The 18328-nt window shown below is 48.7% G+C and overlaps 1 protein-coding gene across 8 annotated transcripts in view; it reads right to left on the bottom strand.

Annotated features, from left to right (window-relative positions):
* The window catches only part of DACH1 (dachshund family transcription factor 1), a 351662-nt gene extending 345221 nt beyond the window's left edge, over nt 1-6441 (bottom strand). For all 8 annotated transcript variants that reach the window (XM_015851658.3, XM_015851656.3, XM_085553891.1 and 5 more), the window contains exon 1: nt 5223-6441. In XM_015851658.3, coding sequence (XP_015707144.1) covers nt 5223-5929 — 707 coding nt within the window. In that variant the 5' untranslated portion in view covers nt 5930-6441. The remainder of the gene's footprint in view (nt 1-5222) is intronic.
* Nucleotides 6442-18328: the final 11887 nt, after the last annotated feature.

Genomic DNA, 18328 nt, shown 5'->3' with positions numbered 1-18328 from the left:
TGACAGCTTAAACTATGGAAACATAAAACTGTCTTTTCCTTATTATCATTAAAATAATAATAATAATAAAATATCTAATGTTTGAAAACACAGAATCAGAGAATTCACAGTTAATGGCAAAGCCCCATACACAACAGATAGCACTTCAATACTCTGCACTGCTTAAGAAATGGATCATCAGCAGTGGTTATGCCCCAAACTGAGCCTCATATCAGAGACACAAGCAGAATGCAGGGAGAGAGCTACAAAGTAACTTCAGGAAGCACAGCACATTTTGTCACTTCAAGTCACAGATACATTTGGATTGTAAAAATAAATATTTTGGTTTATGCTTCAGGATTTTTGTAAATAATTTAAATGATAATGAAAAAAAAAAAAATCTTCCTTAATGCACACTGAAGAAATTATATATATATGAATTAACTCTGTGGATCATAATAGCTTTTGCAGATGAATCTTCAGCTCCATCAGTTAAAAGCATCTTTCGGCAACTAAAAATTTGCTGTCAATGCCTATGATGTCCATCCACATTACAGCGCTGCTACAGAACACACACATAAAGATTATTGAAAAAAATTGCTCTGCAGTACATAATTTGCAAAAGGTTAATAACTATTTGGAAACAATGGATGGAATTAGCTCCTAATGCAGAGCAGATGCTCAAAAATGTTAGTTTTAAAAGAAAACATATTTAACTTATAAAGGAACAAAGAGGATCTCAATGTAGAATGTAGTTCTGTTGCTTAAAAGCAGGCAGAGGCTGCCGTAGTTCCAGACCCTCTGCTCACACGGTTCTGATGGAGCTCGGCAGTTCCTGAGCCCCGCTGAGCCCTCCTGCACCAGGGATGCATCTCTGCATGCAGCCCAACTGCACCGCTCCTCTGCCCCGATGCGGGACAGCCCGGGGGATGAGGTGGCACAGACGGCAGCAGCTATTTAACAGATCGTAGTTCTCAAGACTGATATTCACATTTAACACAGCATATGAGAATTCTGTGTTTCACGTGGGATTCACTTCAGATGATGAAACACAGCGATGGGCAAAACCAGCCCTCTGGAACGATCCGGGAACAGGAAAGGAGAACCCTTCAGTGGCAGTCAAACAGAAATCATCATCCCCGACCAACGCTCGGAATACACTCCGACCGTAAAGTCGAAAGCACAGGGAGCAGATGAGAACGCTCCGAGCCTGGAGCTGCTGTGGGAAGCGCCGGGAGCGCGCAGCGGCCAACAGGGGGCAGCTTCCGCGGGAGCGCGCCCCGCCGACACGGCACGGTACGGCACGGTACGGCACCAGGGGGTGAGCACCGGCCCGGAGCGGCACGGGCACGACCCCAGCGCTGGGTGCTGGGGGGGAAACAGCGATGAGGCCGGAGGGAAAGCTCGGCTTGTGTGCCGGCAGTCCGGAAAAGGGAGTGCAGGCCTACGTGGGAACTTGGTGTCGGAGTTTGTGGAGATAAAGAAGTTTGCATTGCAAGTGTACATCGCTCTGCTTTCAGACGGACCGCTCTCTTCAGTGAAGCTGAAGCAGAATCGACAACAGGATGTCTGCTTTTATATTAGCTACAATCTTAAAAAAATAAAAATAAAATAATCCTGACGAATTCTCATAGCTATAAAGGAGGAGTTGATAAAATTGAATGAATACTTCAGGAAAATAAAAACCCAGGAGATGTGCCCATGCCCAGCAGTGCCCTCACTGCACCCATCAGGCAGCACTGTGTGGCTCAGCGCTCCCTCCTTCCCCAGGTGTTGGACGCTGGGCTGCTGCCACGGCCAGAGCATCAGACTAAGGGGATAAACGGGCTGCTCTGTTGTAGCCATTGTGCTCCAAAGATCGCAGCTTCTCTTCTACAGTATTAACCAATAAATGAATGCTGTGAGATGGGCACTGAAGTTCTGTTCGCGCATGTGGCTGGAGCCCTGCTGGTTGTTCTGAACGTGCATAAGCTACCTCCACACCTTTCACTCCTTTATAGGTACCACAATTTATCCCCTGGCCTTCCAGAAGTCTCCTTTGCTCATAAAACCCACCGTATTTCTGCAGATTATGTTGTATTTTAGTAATCGGCAGCAAGAAGGGAGGTCATCACTGTGTACCCACGTACTGTATATTTGGAATTATTTGCAGCTGCACTGCTGACAGGTTCATTTAAACTAACTGTGATCTGCACTAACCTATCTAGGTGAGATGCTCCCTTAATTAATACCAACAGGAGGAAAAGGATGCGAGAGCACAGCAAACACGCACACACCAGGTCCACATCGCTGAGAGCAGCAGAAGCTACAGCAAAGAGACTGCAAGATGGGCTTTGGGGAGAACTGCTTCGTGTTGAGAACCTTCCCCCTCTGAACTCCAAATCAATGAGGTTATTTCCCAAAATTTGTAAACAACTCCCAAACAGCACAAATAACTCTCTGCTTTAAGTATGAATGTCAATGAACTCCTTCAAATCATCCCAAAATGTCAGCAGAGATTAACAAGTCCTGGCCACAGGAGGGAGGTCAGAGGAAGGCACGCTCTCAGCCTGCCATGGGCACGATCCAAAGCCAATCTAAGTCTATGGGAAATTCCAGGAAGGGACCAGCATGTCAAAATTCCATGGCAAGTGCTGGAGACACAAGAGACCAGAACAATCTGGGATCAATAGCTTCCAGGTCATTAATCCCACACAGGTGACATCCAGTGCACAGAGCGCTGCTCTGCTCCACAGACAAATCCAGGAAACCTGATGCGATTGGCATCCAATAGCTTTAAGTATTTCTTGTGTTTTGCCTTCACGCTTCTCCTATTTGTTTGGCATATGGCTTTCTAGCATCCCATTAATGTCAAACCGTTTAATCATAATGCAGGCTAAACGCACAGTTTGCTATTTCCTGGATTTCTGTTTGGCAACTGATGCTTTTTATGGGGAAAATAAAAGCAAAGGTCAGTAGGACCAGAAAAGAAAAGTCATCCTCCATAGCGGAAGGCTGTTTTTCCAGAGAACTGATACAGAGCCTAATTTAGAAAAAGGTCCTTTAGTATCATGTTATTATTAGTAGTATCACAAATAAACACAGAAACCAATTCACTTTACAGAACTCCATATAAAGCATTCAATAGAAAATCCCTTGGTGTTTCATTGATTTTTGGTTTATCGATTTTTATTTCTTTTTTTCTTTTTTTTTTTTATAATAGCAATATTGCAGTTAAAATGTATCATTTTGGTGAAACACATCTAAAACTTTGCTATCCTGAAATAAGTTATTAGAAATGATTTCCACGGCGACTGGCAACTAACGACTCCATCCATTTAAAGAACAGCAAAGCAATAGCTTTATTTGGATGCCTTTTTTGATTAAACAACCTATTAACCTTGATGAAGCTTTCCAAAAAGGGGATTAGTGTATTTGAGTGCATCAGCTGATTATGAGAGAAATACAACAGTGATAAGATGCTGGATCACAATTTCTCCATCTGAGGACTGTATCAATTGAGCCGCTGGTTTGGAGCTGGCTCTAACAGTTCCATCTCCGCAGCAGCGTCTGCCCAGACACTTGCAGACAGAGCAGAGCCCGGAGAAGGTCACTGCAATCACTGCACCGAATGGATCACAATGCCCCACGTAAGCGCTGTACAGCCAGAAATAATTACAAATAATTAGTTTGTAAGGGACGAAGAGCCAGAATGAAACGTATCGGAGGGGAAACCCAGGAAGTAAATAGAGTTTGATGTTCCAATGGTATCATCCGTTCTGACCCAAACTCACTGACCCACTTTCCTTTATCTTTCTATACCACAATAACGCATTTTGCATACCCATCGCAAATCCTTTCCATTAAGTTATTTGCTTAATGGATGTATAAAAATGTCTACTACAATTATGCTTTTTAAGGGTCAAATCCCATCCACTCCTGAACCCACGCCTGTAATTCCCACAGTGCTGGATGGCAGCGCAGCACGGACCTGCACTGCTAGAAGGCGGCCGGCACAGCGTTGGTGCCACAGCCGTGCCCTGCTGCCATGCCAGCCCTATGCCCTGCCAGGAACGGGGACCTACACCCACCCAGCCCCCAAAGAAAAGTTTCTCCCTTTTGTACTCCCACGTGTCGAAGTTATGCATAGCACAATGCGAGCGTGACAAAATGAAACTTCCACCAGTTTAAGGAGCAAATGTTGAACTCTTGCAGAGCTCTGACAACAGAAACACCTATCGACGTGCGCTGCAACAACGCAGTTTCCAAAGTTGGGGATTCTGTCAGTACTGGGAGTTCACCGGGCCGCGCTGCCCCGAGCGCTGAGGATCTCCATCCATCCACCCACCCATCCCTCGGTGCCATACCCGGCCCGGTCCGTGCGTGGAAGCAGGGCAAGTCGCCCCGCCACTAACACGAAACCGCACGGGGTTAATTCTCCACGTGCCACCTCCTGCTGCACCCCGAGATGTGACAACGAGGAGCCACCGTGCTCAGCGCTGAGAGCGGCAGCGAGACCCTGCCGGTGCCCCTCCCCAGCCAGAGGGGTCACGGCGGCGGTGTGACCCTTACGGACCCCCCCTCCCATATCCTACAGACGCGGAGGTAACAGCCTCACGCTTTCTCCCCGAGCGGGCTGCAGCCGCGGCAGGAATTTCCTCTTTCGCCAGCTCCTTCTGCTTCTCCCCGCTCGCTGCCAACTTTGGGGCTTCCCCCCCCCGCCCCCTTCCCTCCGCCCGACCCCAGGGTAAGGGGGGCCGGGAGCGCGCCTCCGTGCGCGCCCCCTGCGCGCGTCCCCGTCGTCCCCCCCCCATCTTCCCCCACCCCCTGCGTCGGCCCCGCGCCGCAGCCCCGCCAACCCGCTCGCACCTGCTCGGCCCCTCGCCCCCTGCCCCGAGCGGAGCCCGCTCCTCCCCGCCCGCCATGTGGCGGCCGCACAAAAGTGTGTGACAGCGCTCGGCGGCCCAGCGGCCTCCGAGCAGCGCCTCACCCCACGGGCACGTACCCCCCCCACACCCCCAAGCTTCCCCATCCGGCCGCTTCTCCACAAAGGTTAAAGCTGCACCCCAGCGGCACTTGGGGCCACACCTCGGCCGGGGTGGAGGCGTGGGGGGGCACGGAGCAGGGGCGAGCTGCGCGGCGCGTAGGGCAGGGGGCAGAGCCGCCCCCACCCCCTCAAGCCCCTGGCCGGCAGCGGGGAGCGGCGCCGCACCGCGCGGGGGTGGGACGGGGGCGGGGGGGCGACGCGCGGCTCGCGGCGGTACCTGGCGTTGGTGCAGTCGTTGTAGAGGGTCTCGAAATCCTTCCGGGAGATGAGTTTGCAGCGGTTGACGCCGGGCTGGATGGCCCCGAGCCCCCGCAGGATGCGGACCTGCTCCACGTTGCAGACCACGGGCGTGATCTCCAGGCGCTTCAGCTTGGTGTAGACCGTGTGCAAGCCCCCCACCAAGTGCTTCAGGAAGAGGTCGAACGCCTGGGGCAGGCAGATGAGCTCGCAGCCCTCCACGGTGAAGGAGGCCACTTTGGCCCCCCTCAGATCCACCATCTTGCACTCGTTATTCTGGGGGGTGTTCTCCACCGGGGACGGGGTCGAGTACACGGGCTTGCCGGGCAGGCTGCCGGCCGCGCCGGCGTTGGGCGTGGAGGTGCCGGAGGTGCCGCCGCCGGTGCCGCTGCCCAGGCTGGGGCTGCCGCCGCCGCCGCTGCCGCCGCCTCCGCCGCTGCCTCCGGTGGTGGTAGTGGTGGCGGTGGAGGTGACTGTGGCCGCCGCCGCCGCCGGCGCTGCGATGGGCTCCGGGCGGAATAGGTTTGTCCCCGAGGCGGGCGGCGGGGGAGCGATGGCCGGAGCCGGAGAGGAGGTGGCGGCCGCCGAGGAGGTGGTGGTGGTGGTGGTGCAGGCGGCAGAAGTTGAGACCGGAGGCTGAGGGGGGACCAGCGGGGCCGGAGGGATCAGCGCAGCCGGAACGGCCATGGTCACATATACGGCGGGGGGGGCAGGGAGGGGGAAAGTTCCCACACACGCGCGCAGGAGAAGGGGGAAAATTAAAATATATATATATATATATATCTACTAGGGGAAAAAAAAAAAAAAAAAGAGAGAGAGGAGAAGGGAGGAGGAGGGGGAAGAGAAGGGGGACAGCCCCGCTCAGGTGCTGCGGCAGCGGGAGAGCAGAGCAGGGACGGAGTGAGCGCCGAACGCACAAAGTGTCCCGCGAGCGGGGCCGGAGGAGGAGGAGGAGGAGGAGGAGGAGAGAAGTCCGCTCCGGGCGGCGGGGCCGGGGCGAGGGGAGGGGGAGGGCAGCTCCTGCCTGCGGCCCCGCGCTAGCACCGCGGCGAGGGCGACCGGGAGAAGGAGGAGGAGGTGTGGAGGACCCGGGCTCTCTCCGGCGAGTACATTGATCAAAGATTGAGAGGAGAATGACAGAGAGAAAAGGAGCCGGGAAGTGCCGCCGCCGCTGCCGCCCGCTCCGGACGAGTTGTTGTTGTCACACGGCGCGGGGGGCGGAGCTCCGGCAACTTGAAATACCCTTTGAAGCGGCGCAGGGCTCGCTCGCGGCATTAACCCGAATTACCCAACCAGGAGCCCGGAGCGGGGGCGCGGGGAGCAGTGTCTCTCCATCCCCCTCTCCCTCCCCCCCCCCCGCCTCGCCGCCCTTCGGAACCGTTAGATGACATGTTTCAGGTTTCACCCCGCCGCAGACGGGATGTAATTTCCCCAGCCCGTGTCGGCAGCCGCTTGTCAGCGATCTGCGGAGAAGCGCGAGTGGCTCCGCTCCCCACAACGCGCCGCGCTCGGGGCGGCGGGCGGGAGCAGCGCTGCGGCGGGCTCGGCCTTGTAGCCGTCGTTGTTCCCCCGGGAGCGGAGCGCCCCCTCCCGGCGGGGCGGGCGCAGGGCAGCGCCGGGCCGCTTTGTGTACGGGGCGGGCGCCCGGAGTCGCTCCGGAGAGCGGGCGTCGCGCCACAGGTGGCGGGGCCGCCAGGTACAACGCGCGGCGCCGGGCACACATGCGCAGTGGTGCGGCCCGCGGGATGCGAGTGGGGTTTGTGCGGCTCTGAGGGCCGGACCCGCAGCTCGGGATGGAGCTGTGAGGCACCGTGGGGTGTTTGGGTCGGTCCTGTGGGGCGTTGGCTTTGTGCTGCTCCTCTTGAGGGCGCTTTACGGTTCGAAGGGGTGAAATGGTCTTTGGTGCTGTTGGGCACGTTCATAAGTTGGGTTAACGCATGTATGAGGCTTCCAGTTTCAGAAGTACAAGTTATGTGCTTAATTGTGATGCATGTATGTGCCCATAGCTGCTGTAGCTTCTCTAAGTGTGTTATTATGTGCGATATGACTCACAGGATGACACATCTTCTGAGTGGATAATCTTACTGTAGTAATTCCGAGCAGGGAATTTCCATGCGATTCTCATATGATCTCCTGCTCATTGTGCTGCAGCTGTAATGGAAGGGCATTTGTGGTTTGGTACCAGGAAGGGTTCATCCAACTGTGCGATTTCAGATATCCTACACCAAAGTCTTTTAAACTGGCAAATACAACTAAGGAAACACACTGCGGCTTTCGTTTTGAGATCTTGTTCACCCACAGTGGTGCAGAACATCCTCCAGAACACGGTTCCCAGCCTGTTCTCCTGGAAAAGCTCACGCGACCTCAGTCCCAGAGGCAGCATCTAAAGTTGATATAAAAACTGGAATACACCAAGAAACGTAAAACACACCGTGTTCAGTTGTAGCAGAACAGCTCTATCTGTGCTTTCTTTGCCTCAGTACCCCTTTCCAGCTCACCTTCTCTTGTTGTGAAGACCAAGTTTGCTCCTTGAGAACCAAGACAGAGCCAGGAGCAGGATATTGACACCTTGAGAGCAACTGAACCCATAATGAGGAAACCTATAGTGCTGTGCATGGCCTGCCTTCCTGCATGGTGCTGCACACGGGACCTCCTTGTCTTCTTGATGCGTGCCCTCATGGATGTACGTTCATTGTGGTTCATTATAGAGAAGACATAAGTTTGGAAGGGTTTATCACTACAGCTTTGAGTTAACCTTCCTCTTTTAAATGGAACGATAGGATTAGAAACCCAGAAATAAGGAGATTTATGGGAGGGCTTGAAGCTCCTGGAAACTTCCAGCTCGGTAAGTGTTCCCAAACAGCTGGGTTTGTTCTAACACGCAGACACACCAACACACCCCGAGACGGCTGGTTGGGAACTTTCTCTAGGTTGCGTTTCCTTGCTGCCCCTTCCTGCAGTGATATTGTTGGGTGTTTTCTTTGTTGCCCTGAGTCGGTATCAGCAAAACTCCGGTGACTGTAACTGATATTTGAAAATTCTCCCTGTGTCATGCGAAGACTTACGGTGCTGAAATCAATAAGACTGTTTAAAATTCAAAGACCTGCAAATCGTTCTGTTTGTCCTTTGATAGGGCCTGGGCTGATTAAAATGCGACCAAGAAAGCTTAATTGCTGCACTAATTAAGAAGTCTTTAATTTCTTTCCTGGAATATTGTTTGAAGCTGTGTTTCTGCTCTGTGCGTAGCACTGTTGAGGGCAGGGATTCGCACTGCTTCTCTGTCTCTTTTTTTTTCTTTTGACAATTTCAGTATAATAAAATGTATGTTAAAGCAGTAAGATGTATTGACAATGATTGTAATTTATTGCTCAAAAAAAAAAAAAAAAGGCTGATGCAGGGTTCACTATTGTATTAAATTACAATTTTGAGGGCAGCTGTAAAGGGTGAGATGAAATTAGAAAATGCATTGTAGTTGTTGCGTTTCAAGGAATCTGAGTACCTGACTGACAGGAGGTCGGGCAGCACACACCGGTACCTCCTCTTTCTCCTGTTATTATTGATAATTAAAGATTTTAATTCATTCATGGAAAAAAAGGAAAAAGGAGAAGAGAGGTACGTGCGTGCTGAGTGAATGTGAAGGAATGGATGGGGGGGATGCACAGAGGACAGGCACATGGTGGGGATGAATTGTGCATCATCACATTAACTTCATGTGCAATATTTCTTCCTGCATTTCTTTCAACTTCGTTCCTCAAGAAAAAATAAATAAATGCATTTATCTCTTGTGCCTTGTCTTATGCTTTTCAGTGACCTGTTTTGTTTCCCAGTTTCCGAAGAGAAGAAACTCTCCACCATTTCACAAAGCTTTCTGCATGATCAATAGAGTCACGCTTTAGGTTTAATCGAGCTGCATTACAACTCTGGCAAGCGACTGCTGAGCAGGAGGCTCAGACAGGAGCAGGCACTGCGAGGAGAAGGTAAGTTCTGTTCAGCTGTCACTCCCTGGGTTTGCAGGCAGCATCCTACTTCCAGGAGCTCTCTTATTTCGAAGAAGGCTGAGAATGAGGGAGGAACCTCATATATTCCCCTCTGCATTACACAGGGAAACACTGGGAGCCTGGGATCGGGTCACTCTTTGCCTTTCCACCGGGGTATTTATTTGCTGAACACTGCAAACCGCTGAATGCAGTCGAGGTCGGTGTGCAGTGTTACACCAGCAGTAAGAAACTGGGGACTGCAGTGCTGTTTTTCTAATTGTTTCATTGTAGTCAAATTAGCACAGACATCGTCCAACACAAATACAAACTGGATTCCTTTCGGTGACAGGACGAGCAGATAACACGCTTAGCAGATACAGAGGGAGATTTGCCATTCTGAGCACGACGTCACGCTAATTGTGTTTACTCTAATTGAAAGCGAGGTTTGGGGGAACCTGAAATTACTCGTAGGGTATTTTTAATAACTGAATAATAATAAAGTGCAGCAAACGTTGATCGCAAACCTTTTGGTCTTTCAAAATCTATTGGAAAATTAAATGAAAAGTGGAGTTTGGTACAAACAATGCCCCAGGGCAAAAAACAACTAACACGAGATTTTCCAGTCCAGCCATAACACAAATCAATTGGAGCACACTCCTATGGCCAGACTGCCAGATTGTTATGACTGCTAATTCACTCCATCAAACAGTGCATTAGCACGCCCGGCACAAACAGCTCCAACAATACCGTGCACTTCTGAACAGCGCACCATATATCAGCAAAAGTCCAGAATGCATGGCAGAGCTGCTTATACACTGTGCTTACTGCACGTTGCATTTATGGATAGGGCATTAGTAACAGATAATAATACTAAAAGGAAGAATGGAAGAGAAGAAACTTCAGGAACCTTTAAAAACAACTTCCAGAAGTTACGGCGCTGGCAGCACGTTGCTACCTGGGCTAATTGCTGAACGTGTGGATCTCAGCGAGGCAGTGGGAAGCGGCGGCTGCGCGTCCCAGCGCGTTACCGGCGGGGCTCCGCGCCCGGCAGTTCGTGCCCGCACTGCCCGGCACTGCTCCGCGGGGACATTCACTGCCGAGCAGAAGGGTCCGGCCCCAGGGAGCGCCCCTCGATGTTCCCCCTTCATCCTCATCAGATCTGAGCGCTACCTCCGGGAATGCAGTGATGCTCCGGCCAAGAGGCGATGACCGAGGCTCGGGAACCTTCACATCCTTCTCCCGAACCCGCCACACGCGCACACGCGTATATATATATATGCAAATTGCGAACGCTCAGCGCCAATTAAGCTCATCGCTTATTTACAAATTACTGTTTTCTCCCTAAATCGCGCTTGTGACTTCAGAGAATAAATTTCAAAGTCAGCAACTAAAAAACCCGGCGCTGCGCGGAGCCGTGCGCTCGCGGCGCGATCCCGGAGCCCCACGGCGCAGAGCTCGGCTCCCCCCGCGCCGTATGGCCGTAGCGATGGAGCAGGTGAGCGGCACTGCCTGCCGCGTTCCCATCCGACTGACAGCCAATGGAGAGAGCTGCGGTGGCGGCAGGGAAATTATACCCGACTTCCTTGCGTGAATCGAATCAGGGCTGGGACAGATGGAGATGTGATGAGAGCGTAACTCGAGTGATGCTCTCAGAGGTCCGCAGCCTTAATTCCCCTACCAACAGGTAGGAAAAGTCTCTCGGAGCAGGAATTCTGAAGTGCAAAGCCCTGCCATTAAATTGTGAGTGGTGATGGCATCTGAGATACCCTTTCCCATGAATGTTCTCTCAGAATTAGTTCACTCCTTCGCTCCATCCCCAGTTCCCGACCCAGGCTGACCGAAGCGAAGCGGCCCGACATGAGCGCTCCCGACCCAGGCTGACCCACCATCAGCGCTCCCGGTCCCCACGGTGCCCCGATTCAACCCCCGCTCCCTGTGCTCCCGCCCGGCCGCGGGGCTCGGTCCTGCCGCCCGCGGGCGTTCAGAGCCGGGGGGAGCGGCGGGGCTCAGTGCCCCCGGCAGCGGCCGGGTGCTGATTGCTGCCTTTAATAGTAAGAGTAATAAATCCACACCAGGCTCTTTTTTAGATATGGGCTGACAGCCTGCGAGCTCAGGTTGTCCTCCTCGAGTCGCTTAAAGCCAAACTTTGTAATTGTTCTTAGATGGGGCGGGGGAAAGAGGGACCTTTCGGAGTCGGAGCCCCTGCTGGAAAAGTTTCAGCCCGGAGCGGGGGGGTTAGAGAGAACTCCGGGTATGAGGTAAGAGGTGGATGCTACAAATGGAAGTGCTGACACAACCTTAACCACGGCGTGTAAACGGCCGCGCTATAATATCCATTAAGCAGAAAGAAAAATAAGATGGCTGATCAATAATTTATACAAAGAGTACCAACTGCAGCCATAATAACTGCAATGTTTGCGAAGCAATCTCTCGCTCTCCAGGCTTAACAGTAAACTAGCGGGGCTGTTAATTTCCAACTCCTGCAGATAAGAATACAAACAAATTACTTAAACTTGTATTTTGCTCGATATTTTGCATGCCTCGGTGGGATAAACTAAAATTTAATTACGATGCCACCGGGGCTGGTAGGGAGCCGCCCCCCCTTCCTCCATCCTTCCCTGCCTCCCTTCGGAGCAGGTTGCAGTGAATGAGCGCCTTTGGGTCACTCCAGTTCCCGGGCAGAGTTATTCAGACATGGAAACAAAATGAAGCCATTTAACTTCAAAGAAAGTTGCAGTGTTTTCCAGCGCCACGAGCTGAAACACAATACCCCCACCGGAACGATAAGAATCAGCTGTCAGAGGACAATGCGCGTTGCACGGGGAGGGGAAAAGCTGCTCTGGGGCAAAGCGTGCATCGCGCAGGACCCAAAGCAGGAGCGGGCGGCTGTTGGCTTCATTTGCATGGCAGCGTTATCTCCCATTTCCGTCTTCTGTGTGCCGACAACAAAGCGGGGGAACAAAGTCTGGAAGTTGCTAAGTGGACTCGGGTTCTGCGCCGAGGTGTTGGTGTCTTTTCTTCATTTCACAGTTCTTTTAATATTTATTGTTATTATTGTTGTAGTTGTTATTATACTAATTTTTTTGCATGTATTGCAACACTACTACAGAATCTTTGTTAAATGACACCAGAAGAACAAATAATATTATATATATTAGTATATATATATTATATATATGTATATATTTATATATATAAATATATATATAAGTGCCAAGGGTGTCCCCTCCTCCCAGCCCAGCTTGGACGAAACAGAAGTATGCGTGCTGCCAACCTGCCTAAAGGAGCTCAGAGGTAACCTGGCACGCACCGCTCTTTGGACAGCTTTCAGCTGCTGTTCTCGTGGGCTCTGCGGATGTTTTGTGTTGCATGATGGAAGCTACACCTGAGGGGTAACGCGGGGTGGTGCTATGCGAGGTCCTGAATTTAACAACAATAATAATAATAAATTTCAAAAAGAAGTACTTTGCCTGCCTCGTTTCTGTGTGTTCAGTGATCTAATTCAGCTCAGCTGCGGTAAAGCAAAGAGACATAGAAGGAGGCCGTACACGCAGACGAAGTCTGTCGCGCTGAAGCAGCAGTTGTTGTCCCCGTCCCTTCCCTGCGGCTGGATGCAACGTGGGATAGCGCTGCTCAGAGGAACTTAACCAGACGCGCAGCGCCCACTAGCGCCCGTGCAGCCGGAGCCGCGCTGTGCTGCGCTCCCTGCGGAGAGTCCGCGGGGCAGCACTAGGAGGGCGCTGCGGAGCGTGGCACGGGCGGAAATCGGCTTAAGCTCATCCTTCACTAACTAGGAGTTGCTCCTTCATTTGCTGGGTCTAAGCTTAGAAAAAGCAAAAATGAAAGAAGAAAAAAAGTTACTTATAGTTTGTTTGTTTGTTTTTCCATCCCTTGTCTCTTCCACCCTCACCAACCCCCTCTGTTTAAGGTTCGTGAAGGGAGCAAGAGCTTCATCCTGTCTGGCATTGTGAGAGCAGCTGGAGGCTGCCCAGTGGTAAAGAATTGATCGGAGGCACAACTATTGCTGTGTGCTTTTCTGAGGTTTGCTTTGTCATCTGACATGTCAAACTAGAGGAACTCTGCAATATACTGCAGTTAGGCCTTGTCTTTTTCTTTTCTTCTCAGGTGATGTTAATCTGTCTATCTATATATCTGCCTATCTGTACATCTGCCTATCTAGAACTGCAGAATCAATGTTGAAAAAGACCACTAAGGTCATCAACCCATTGTCACCATGCCCACTAACTAAACTATGTCCCTCAGTGCCACATCTACAAATTTCCTGAGCATCTCCAGGGATGGTAACTTCACTGCTTCCTTGGGCAGCTTGTTCCAATACCTCAGCACTCTTTCTGACAAGGATTTATTTTTCTAATATCCAGTCTGTCTGTCTGTCTGTCTGTCTATCTGTCTATCTATCATTTTATTCACACATACTGTTCAGAGATTGTTAATGAACAGCATTTACATGTTTTGTTTTGTTTTGTTTTATAAGCCGTCTGTTCTCTTTGCTTTGGCGTTGAGGATGGATTTTACAAGGAAGGTGACACACAGCCTTCCTTGGCTGGATAGAATACACCAGGTAGATAAGTTCAAGGCATGTTTTCATAGTGGTGATGAATGTCTTGATTATTTGCTTGTTTGTTGTGGGTTGGGATACTAAATGGTGCTCCCAGTCAGAGCCAAGCACTAACAATAGTGCCCAGAGTAATATAATTTCCCATACAGCATTCCCAATGCTGCAAAAGACAATTTGCAGCTTTGAGTTGTATCACATAAAGGGTCACAAGTAGGTATCATGTTCATATCCTGTCTTTGAAAGTTTTTGGTTCAAGTTCTACGAGCTGCTTGAGATACTAAGGCCTTGGTTAGCCAATAAGGAAAACTCTAGATACGTTCTGGAGTAACTTGGGCTCAATGTACAGGATCATCTGGTGGAAGATGAAAGTTGGTTGAGGATTAACCTGCATCTCTTCTCTTTATGTGACAGTCACTCCTCTTCCTCTTCCTCTCCCTCTTCCTCTTCCTCTCCTTCTCCGTCTCCCTCTCTCTTTCCCTTCCCCTCTCCCTCTTCCTCTCTCTTTTCATCTCCCGCTTCCTTCTTCTCCTTCTCCTTCTCCTTCTCCTTCTCCTTCTCCTTCTCCTTCTCCTTCTCCTTCTCCTTCTCCTTCTCCTTCTCCTTCTCCTTCTCCTTCTCCTTCTCCTTCTCCTTCTCCTTCTCCTTTTCCCTCTCCTTCTCCATCTCCTTCATTCTGATGATCACTCTTAGGCAGTAAAAGATTACTGTGTTTTCATCTATGAGGAGGAACAGAGCAACTGTCTCATGCTCATGCTATTCATTGTCACATTGACTTAATAGATGCACTTCAGTGCCTTAGCTAATTTTGATACTATGCAGGCTTCCTTCCTTTGTTGGATGTAAAGATGTCATATAGATAGCAGTCCAAAAATCTCTATCTTGCTGAAGGGAGAATGCCTGCCTAATCTCAACTTGCTTTTCCTTTGGTCCACTACATTCACATGTATTGAAGGTGCATATACCTTCAATAGGGCTTCAGACAAGATGATTTGAAGGGAGACATTTTCTTCTGCATCTGTATTTGCATTCTGGTTTATGGCCAATAACCAGTTAGGCAGGTTGCTTACACGGTGCAAAACTTGTTTTCACAGACTTCCATCTTTCCCACAGGACAAAAGAAGTAACCCAGATTTCCCACATTGATTCCCCAGTGGGAATCAATATGAAGTTTGCAGTGGTGAAGTTTTTTCTTTGGAACTTTTATGCCAGCGGAACAATATACTACGACTAGGAGAAAGTTTCCAAGTAGATTCTCAGATTCTCATAGACGATGGCACTGAGTGCATCCTCAGCAAGCTTGCAGTAGACACCAAGCTGAGCGGTGCAGTCAATATATTGAAGGGAAGAGAAGCCATCCAGAGGGACCTGGACAGGCTGGAGAAGTGGGCTTAAGTGAACTTAATGAGGTTCAGCAAGGCCAAGTGCAAGGTGTTGCACTTGAGTCAGGGCAATCCCAAGATTTATACAGGCTGGGAGAAGAACTTGAGAGCAGCCCTGTGGAGAAAGACTTGGAGGTCCTGGTGGACCAGAAGCTGGACATGAGCCGGCAGTGTGCACTTCAGCCCAGAATGTCAACTGTGTTCTTGGCTGCATTAGAAAAGAGGTGGCCAGTGGGGAGAGGGAGGTGATTGTCCCCCACTACTCAGCTTTTGTGAGGCCTCATATGGAGTGCTGTGTCCAAGCCTGCCTGGGGCCCCCAGCACAGGAAAGACACAGAGCTCCTGGAGTGGGTCCAGAGAAAGGCCACTAAGATGATCAGAGGGCTGGAGCACCTCTCCTGTGAAGAAAGTTTGAAGGAACTGGGCTTGTTTAGCTTGGAGAAGAGAAGGCTTCAGGGAGACCTCATTGTGGGAGACCTCATATTTCTTGAACTCTAACAGACATTGGGCTATGACTGCTACCCTGGGGAACCTGTTCTATGCTTACCACCCTCTGATGAAGAACCTTTCCCTAACACCCAACCCGACCCTATTGTAATGCAGATACATGCCATTCCCTCGGGTCCTGTTTCTGTCATCAGAGAGCAGAGGTCAGTGCCTGACCCTTTCCTTGAGAGGAGCTGTAGGCCACAAGGAGGCCTCCCCTGTTTCCTCTACTCTGGACTGAACAAACCAAGGGACTTCAGCTGCTCCTCATACATACTGTCTTCTTAGATCCTTCACCATCTTCATAGCCCTTCTTTAAATGCCCTCTAATAGTTTTATGTTATTTTTATACTGTGGCACCCAAAACTGCACACAGTACTTGAGGTGAGGCAGCACTTTTTGTTCTCCACTGGTAAACTGGAAACTGGGGGCTCCTTTGTAACTTATATCCTGCTGAAAGTGTTATTTCTTGGCCTTTATGGTCTGATTGTTCTATCTACAACCATAAAGCAATATTCAAAGAAAACATTTTCTTAACAGCACCAAGTTTTGTCTTTTACTGTGAAGCTGAAGCAATTACAAGGAAAATAATGCATGTAACAGTACATAAAATGAAGAAAAATGTGTTCTTGAGTATTTTGCTTCTTAGTGATATAAGTTTAGAACTCAGCACACAATTTGCAAGTAAGGGCCAATAGCTGAATGCTTTTAAGTACAGTGACATACATTGGCTGCAGTAAATACAGGTTCAGGGGCTACATGATAGGATGTTGAACTCGCTTGGGAATATTCCTAAGTAATAAAGCCAAATAGCATACACGTATACTGGCAGTCCTCCCAGAAGAGAGTGGTAGCACCCACATGCCAGCTGGACAGGGTCTCAGGAACATGCAGCGTCCGTCTTTCCCAAACCACACCCAAGAATTTATGTTTTTAGGATACTATACCCAAAGTGTATTTGGGACTATTTGAGTGTTTTTACAGTATAGATCTGGCAACATACCTGGCATTGTTTATTTTACTAATGCAAGTGTAACTGCGGCTGTTTAATATTATAGTAACTGTCCTGAAGCATATACTAACACTGGTCACTTTCATGAGAACAAGCTTTTGATTTCGCCATTGTTACACATGAAACATTTCTACTAACTTCTAAAAATGAAATCTTAAACAAACAAGTAAATACAATTGCCTTAATGAGTGAGGAACTCAGGGTCAGCCTATAATTTGTAAAGAAAATGGAGGTAAAACTGTAACACAGGGAGAGCCTGCTAAAATACTCCCTAAAACAGTTTTCTAGTTACTGTATTACTCAGAAATACATGTCTTGCTTAATTAATTTAGCAGCTTGGACAAGAGATTCAGGTTTTTGTGTTCTTGTGCTTTTGTGTTGGCTATTTGAAGCTGAAAATCTAAACATGAATGCATTCTCTATATGAGTTTTCCAGAGAAATGCAAGGGAACTCAGGGCACATTCTTTGCTGGGTTCTGAGTTAGATTCTTCAGAACACCCTGTATTAGTCCCAGGAATCAGCCTAGGAAAGTTAGATTCTTCTTGCAACAGGTTGACTACTTTTGAATTTACAAGGCTATTTATAATTTTTATTGATAGAAACACCGTAAAAAGCTTTATGCAAAGCGACAGATGCATGTTTTCCTGTATTTTCCTGTATTTTCCCCCAGTTAAGATGAACTAATGCAGTACTGATCTGTTTGGAATTCACATAAATGCAATGTCTTTCACTTCTTTTTATAGCCATGCCTTGTTTTGAATAGTCAGACAGATATAACATGACAGAGGGAAGATTATTCTTCAGAATTTTCACTTTGCCATTTACAAATCAATGATGTTTGCATCTGTCTTAACACATTAGTGAAATGGCCTGTAAAGGAAGACTGTTTAACAGATTGAGCTGAAAAACAATATTGAATGGAAAAGTATTGAAAGTTTTATTCAGAAACAGCAGACGCTATGAATGATATATATGATATTTCATAAATAATAGCATATGAAAAAAATCAGGAAGAAAATTACTTTTGGGTTTAGTCTTGCAGTCAGTTGATATTTTTTACCAAAGAAGAACTTCAGAATCAGTTCTAAAAACCTTACTCTATAAAATAATTAAATCTTCCAGCTCTTCTTGTTTTTCACTCAAACAGCTCTTGAATAGAAGTTACTAATTGAAGGTCTGATAGTAACAGTTATTTGGGAAACAGCTGACTTTCTTTATGTGACTTGTTTTCCCACATGCAATGTTTTCAGTGTGCATTTAACTTTTTTTCTTTCTTTTTTTTTTTTTTTTTTTAATGTCAAAAAAAACCACCATAATTACTGGTGGAAAAACAAACGAGCAAACAAAAGCTTACAGTCATTCTTTTCATTGTTGGCCTCTGGTATAAATCCTGGAAATCTCCAGTTCATCTCATCACTTCTCTGTAAAGACTATAATAATATAGAATGTAACATTGCTATTGCTCATTGCTGAACGGTATTACAAAACGTGGTTAATTGAAAAGACTAGTCAAATAATGTCCTCACATCTGTGAAAAGTTTGATCTCCTTTCAAGGCTCAGTTATTTTTCTGATTACTCCCGGTTATCTGTTTTGTAGAAGCAGTTCCAATAAGGCAAAGGTGCCCTCTGTAGGGGAGAGGCTGTAAACGAT

The sequence above is a fragment of the Coturnix japonica genome, chromosome 1 (genome assembly GCF_054131305.1).
Source record: "Coturnix japonica strain WE chromosome 1, WE-NBRP24, whole genome shotgun sequence".
Lineage (NCBI taxonomy): Eukaryota > Metazoa > Chordata > Aves > Galliformes > Phasianidae > Coturnix > Coturnix japonica.
The sequence above is the reverse complement of the archived record's forward strand: the minus strand, read 5'-3'. Positions and strand labels throughout refer to the sequence as shown.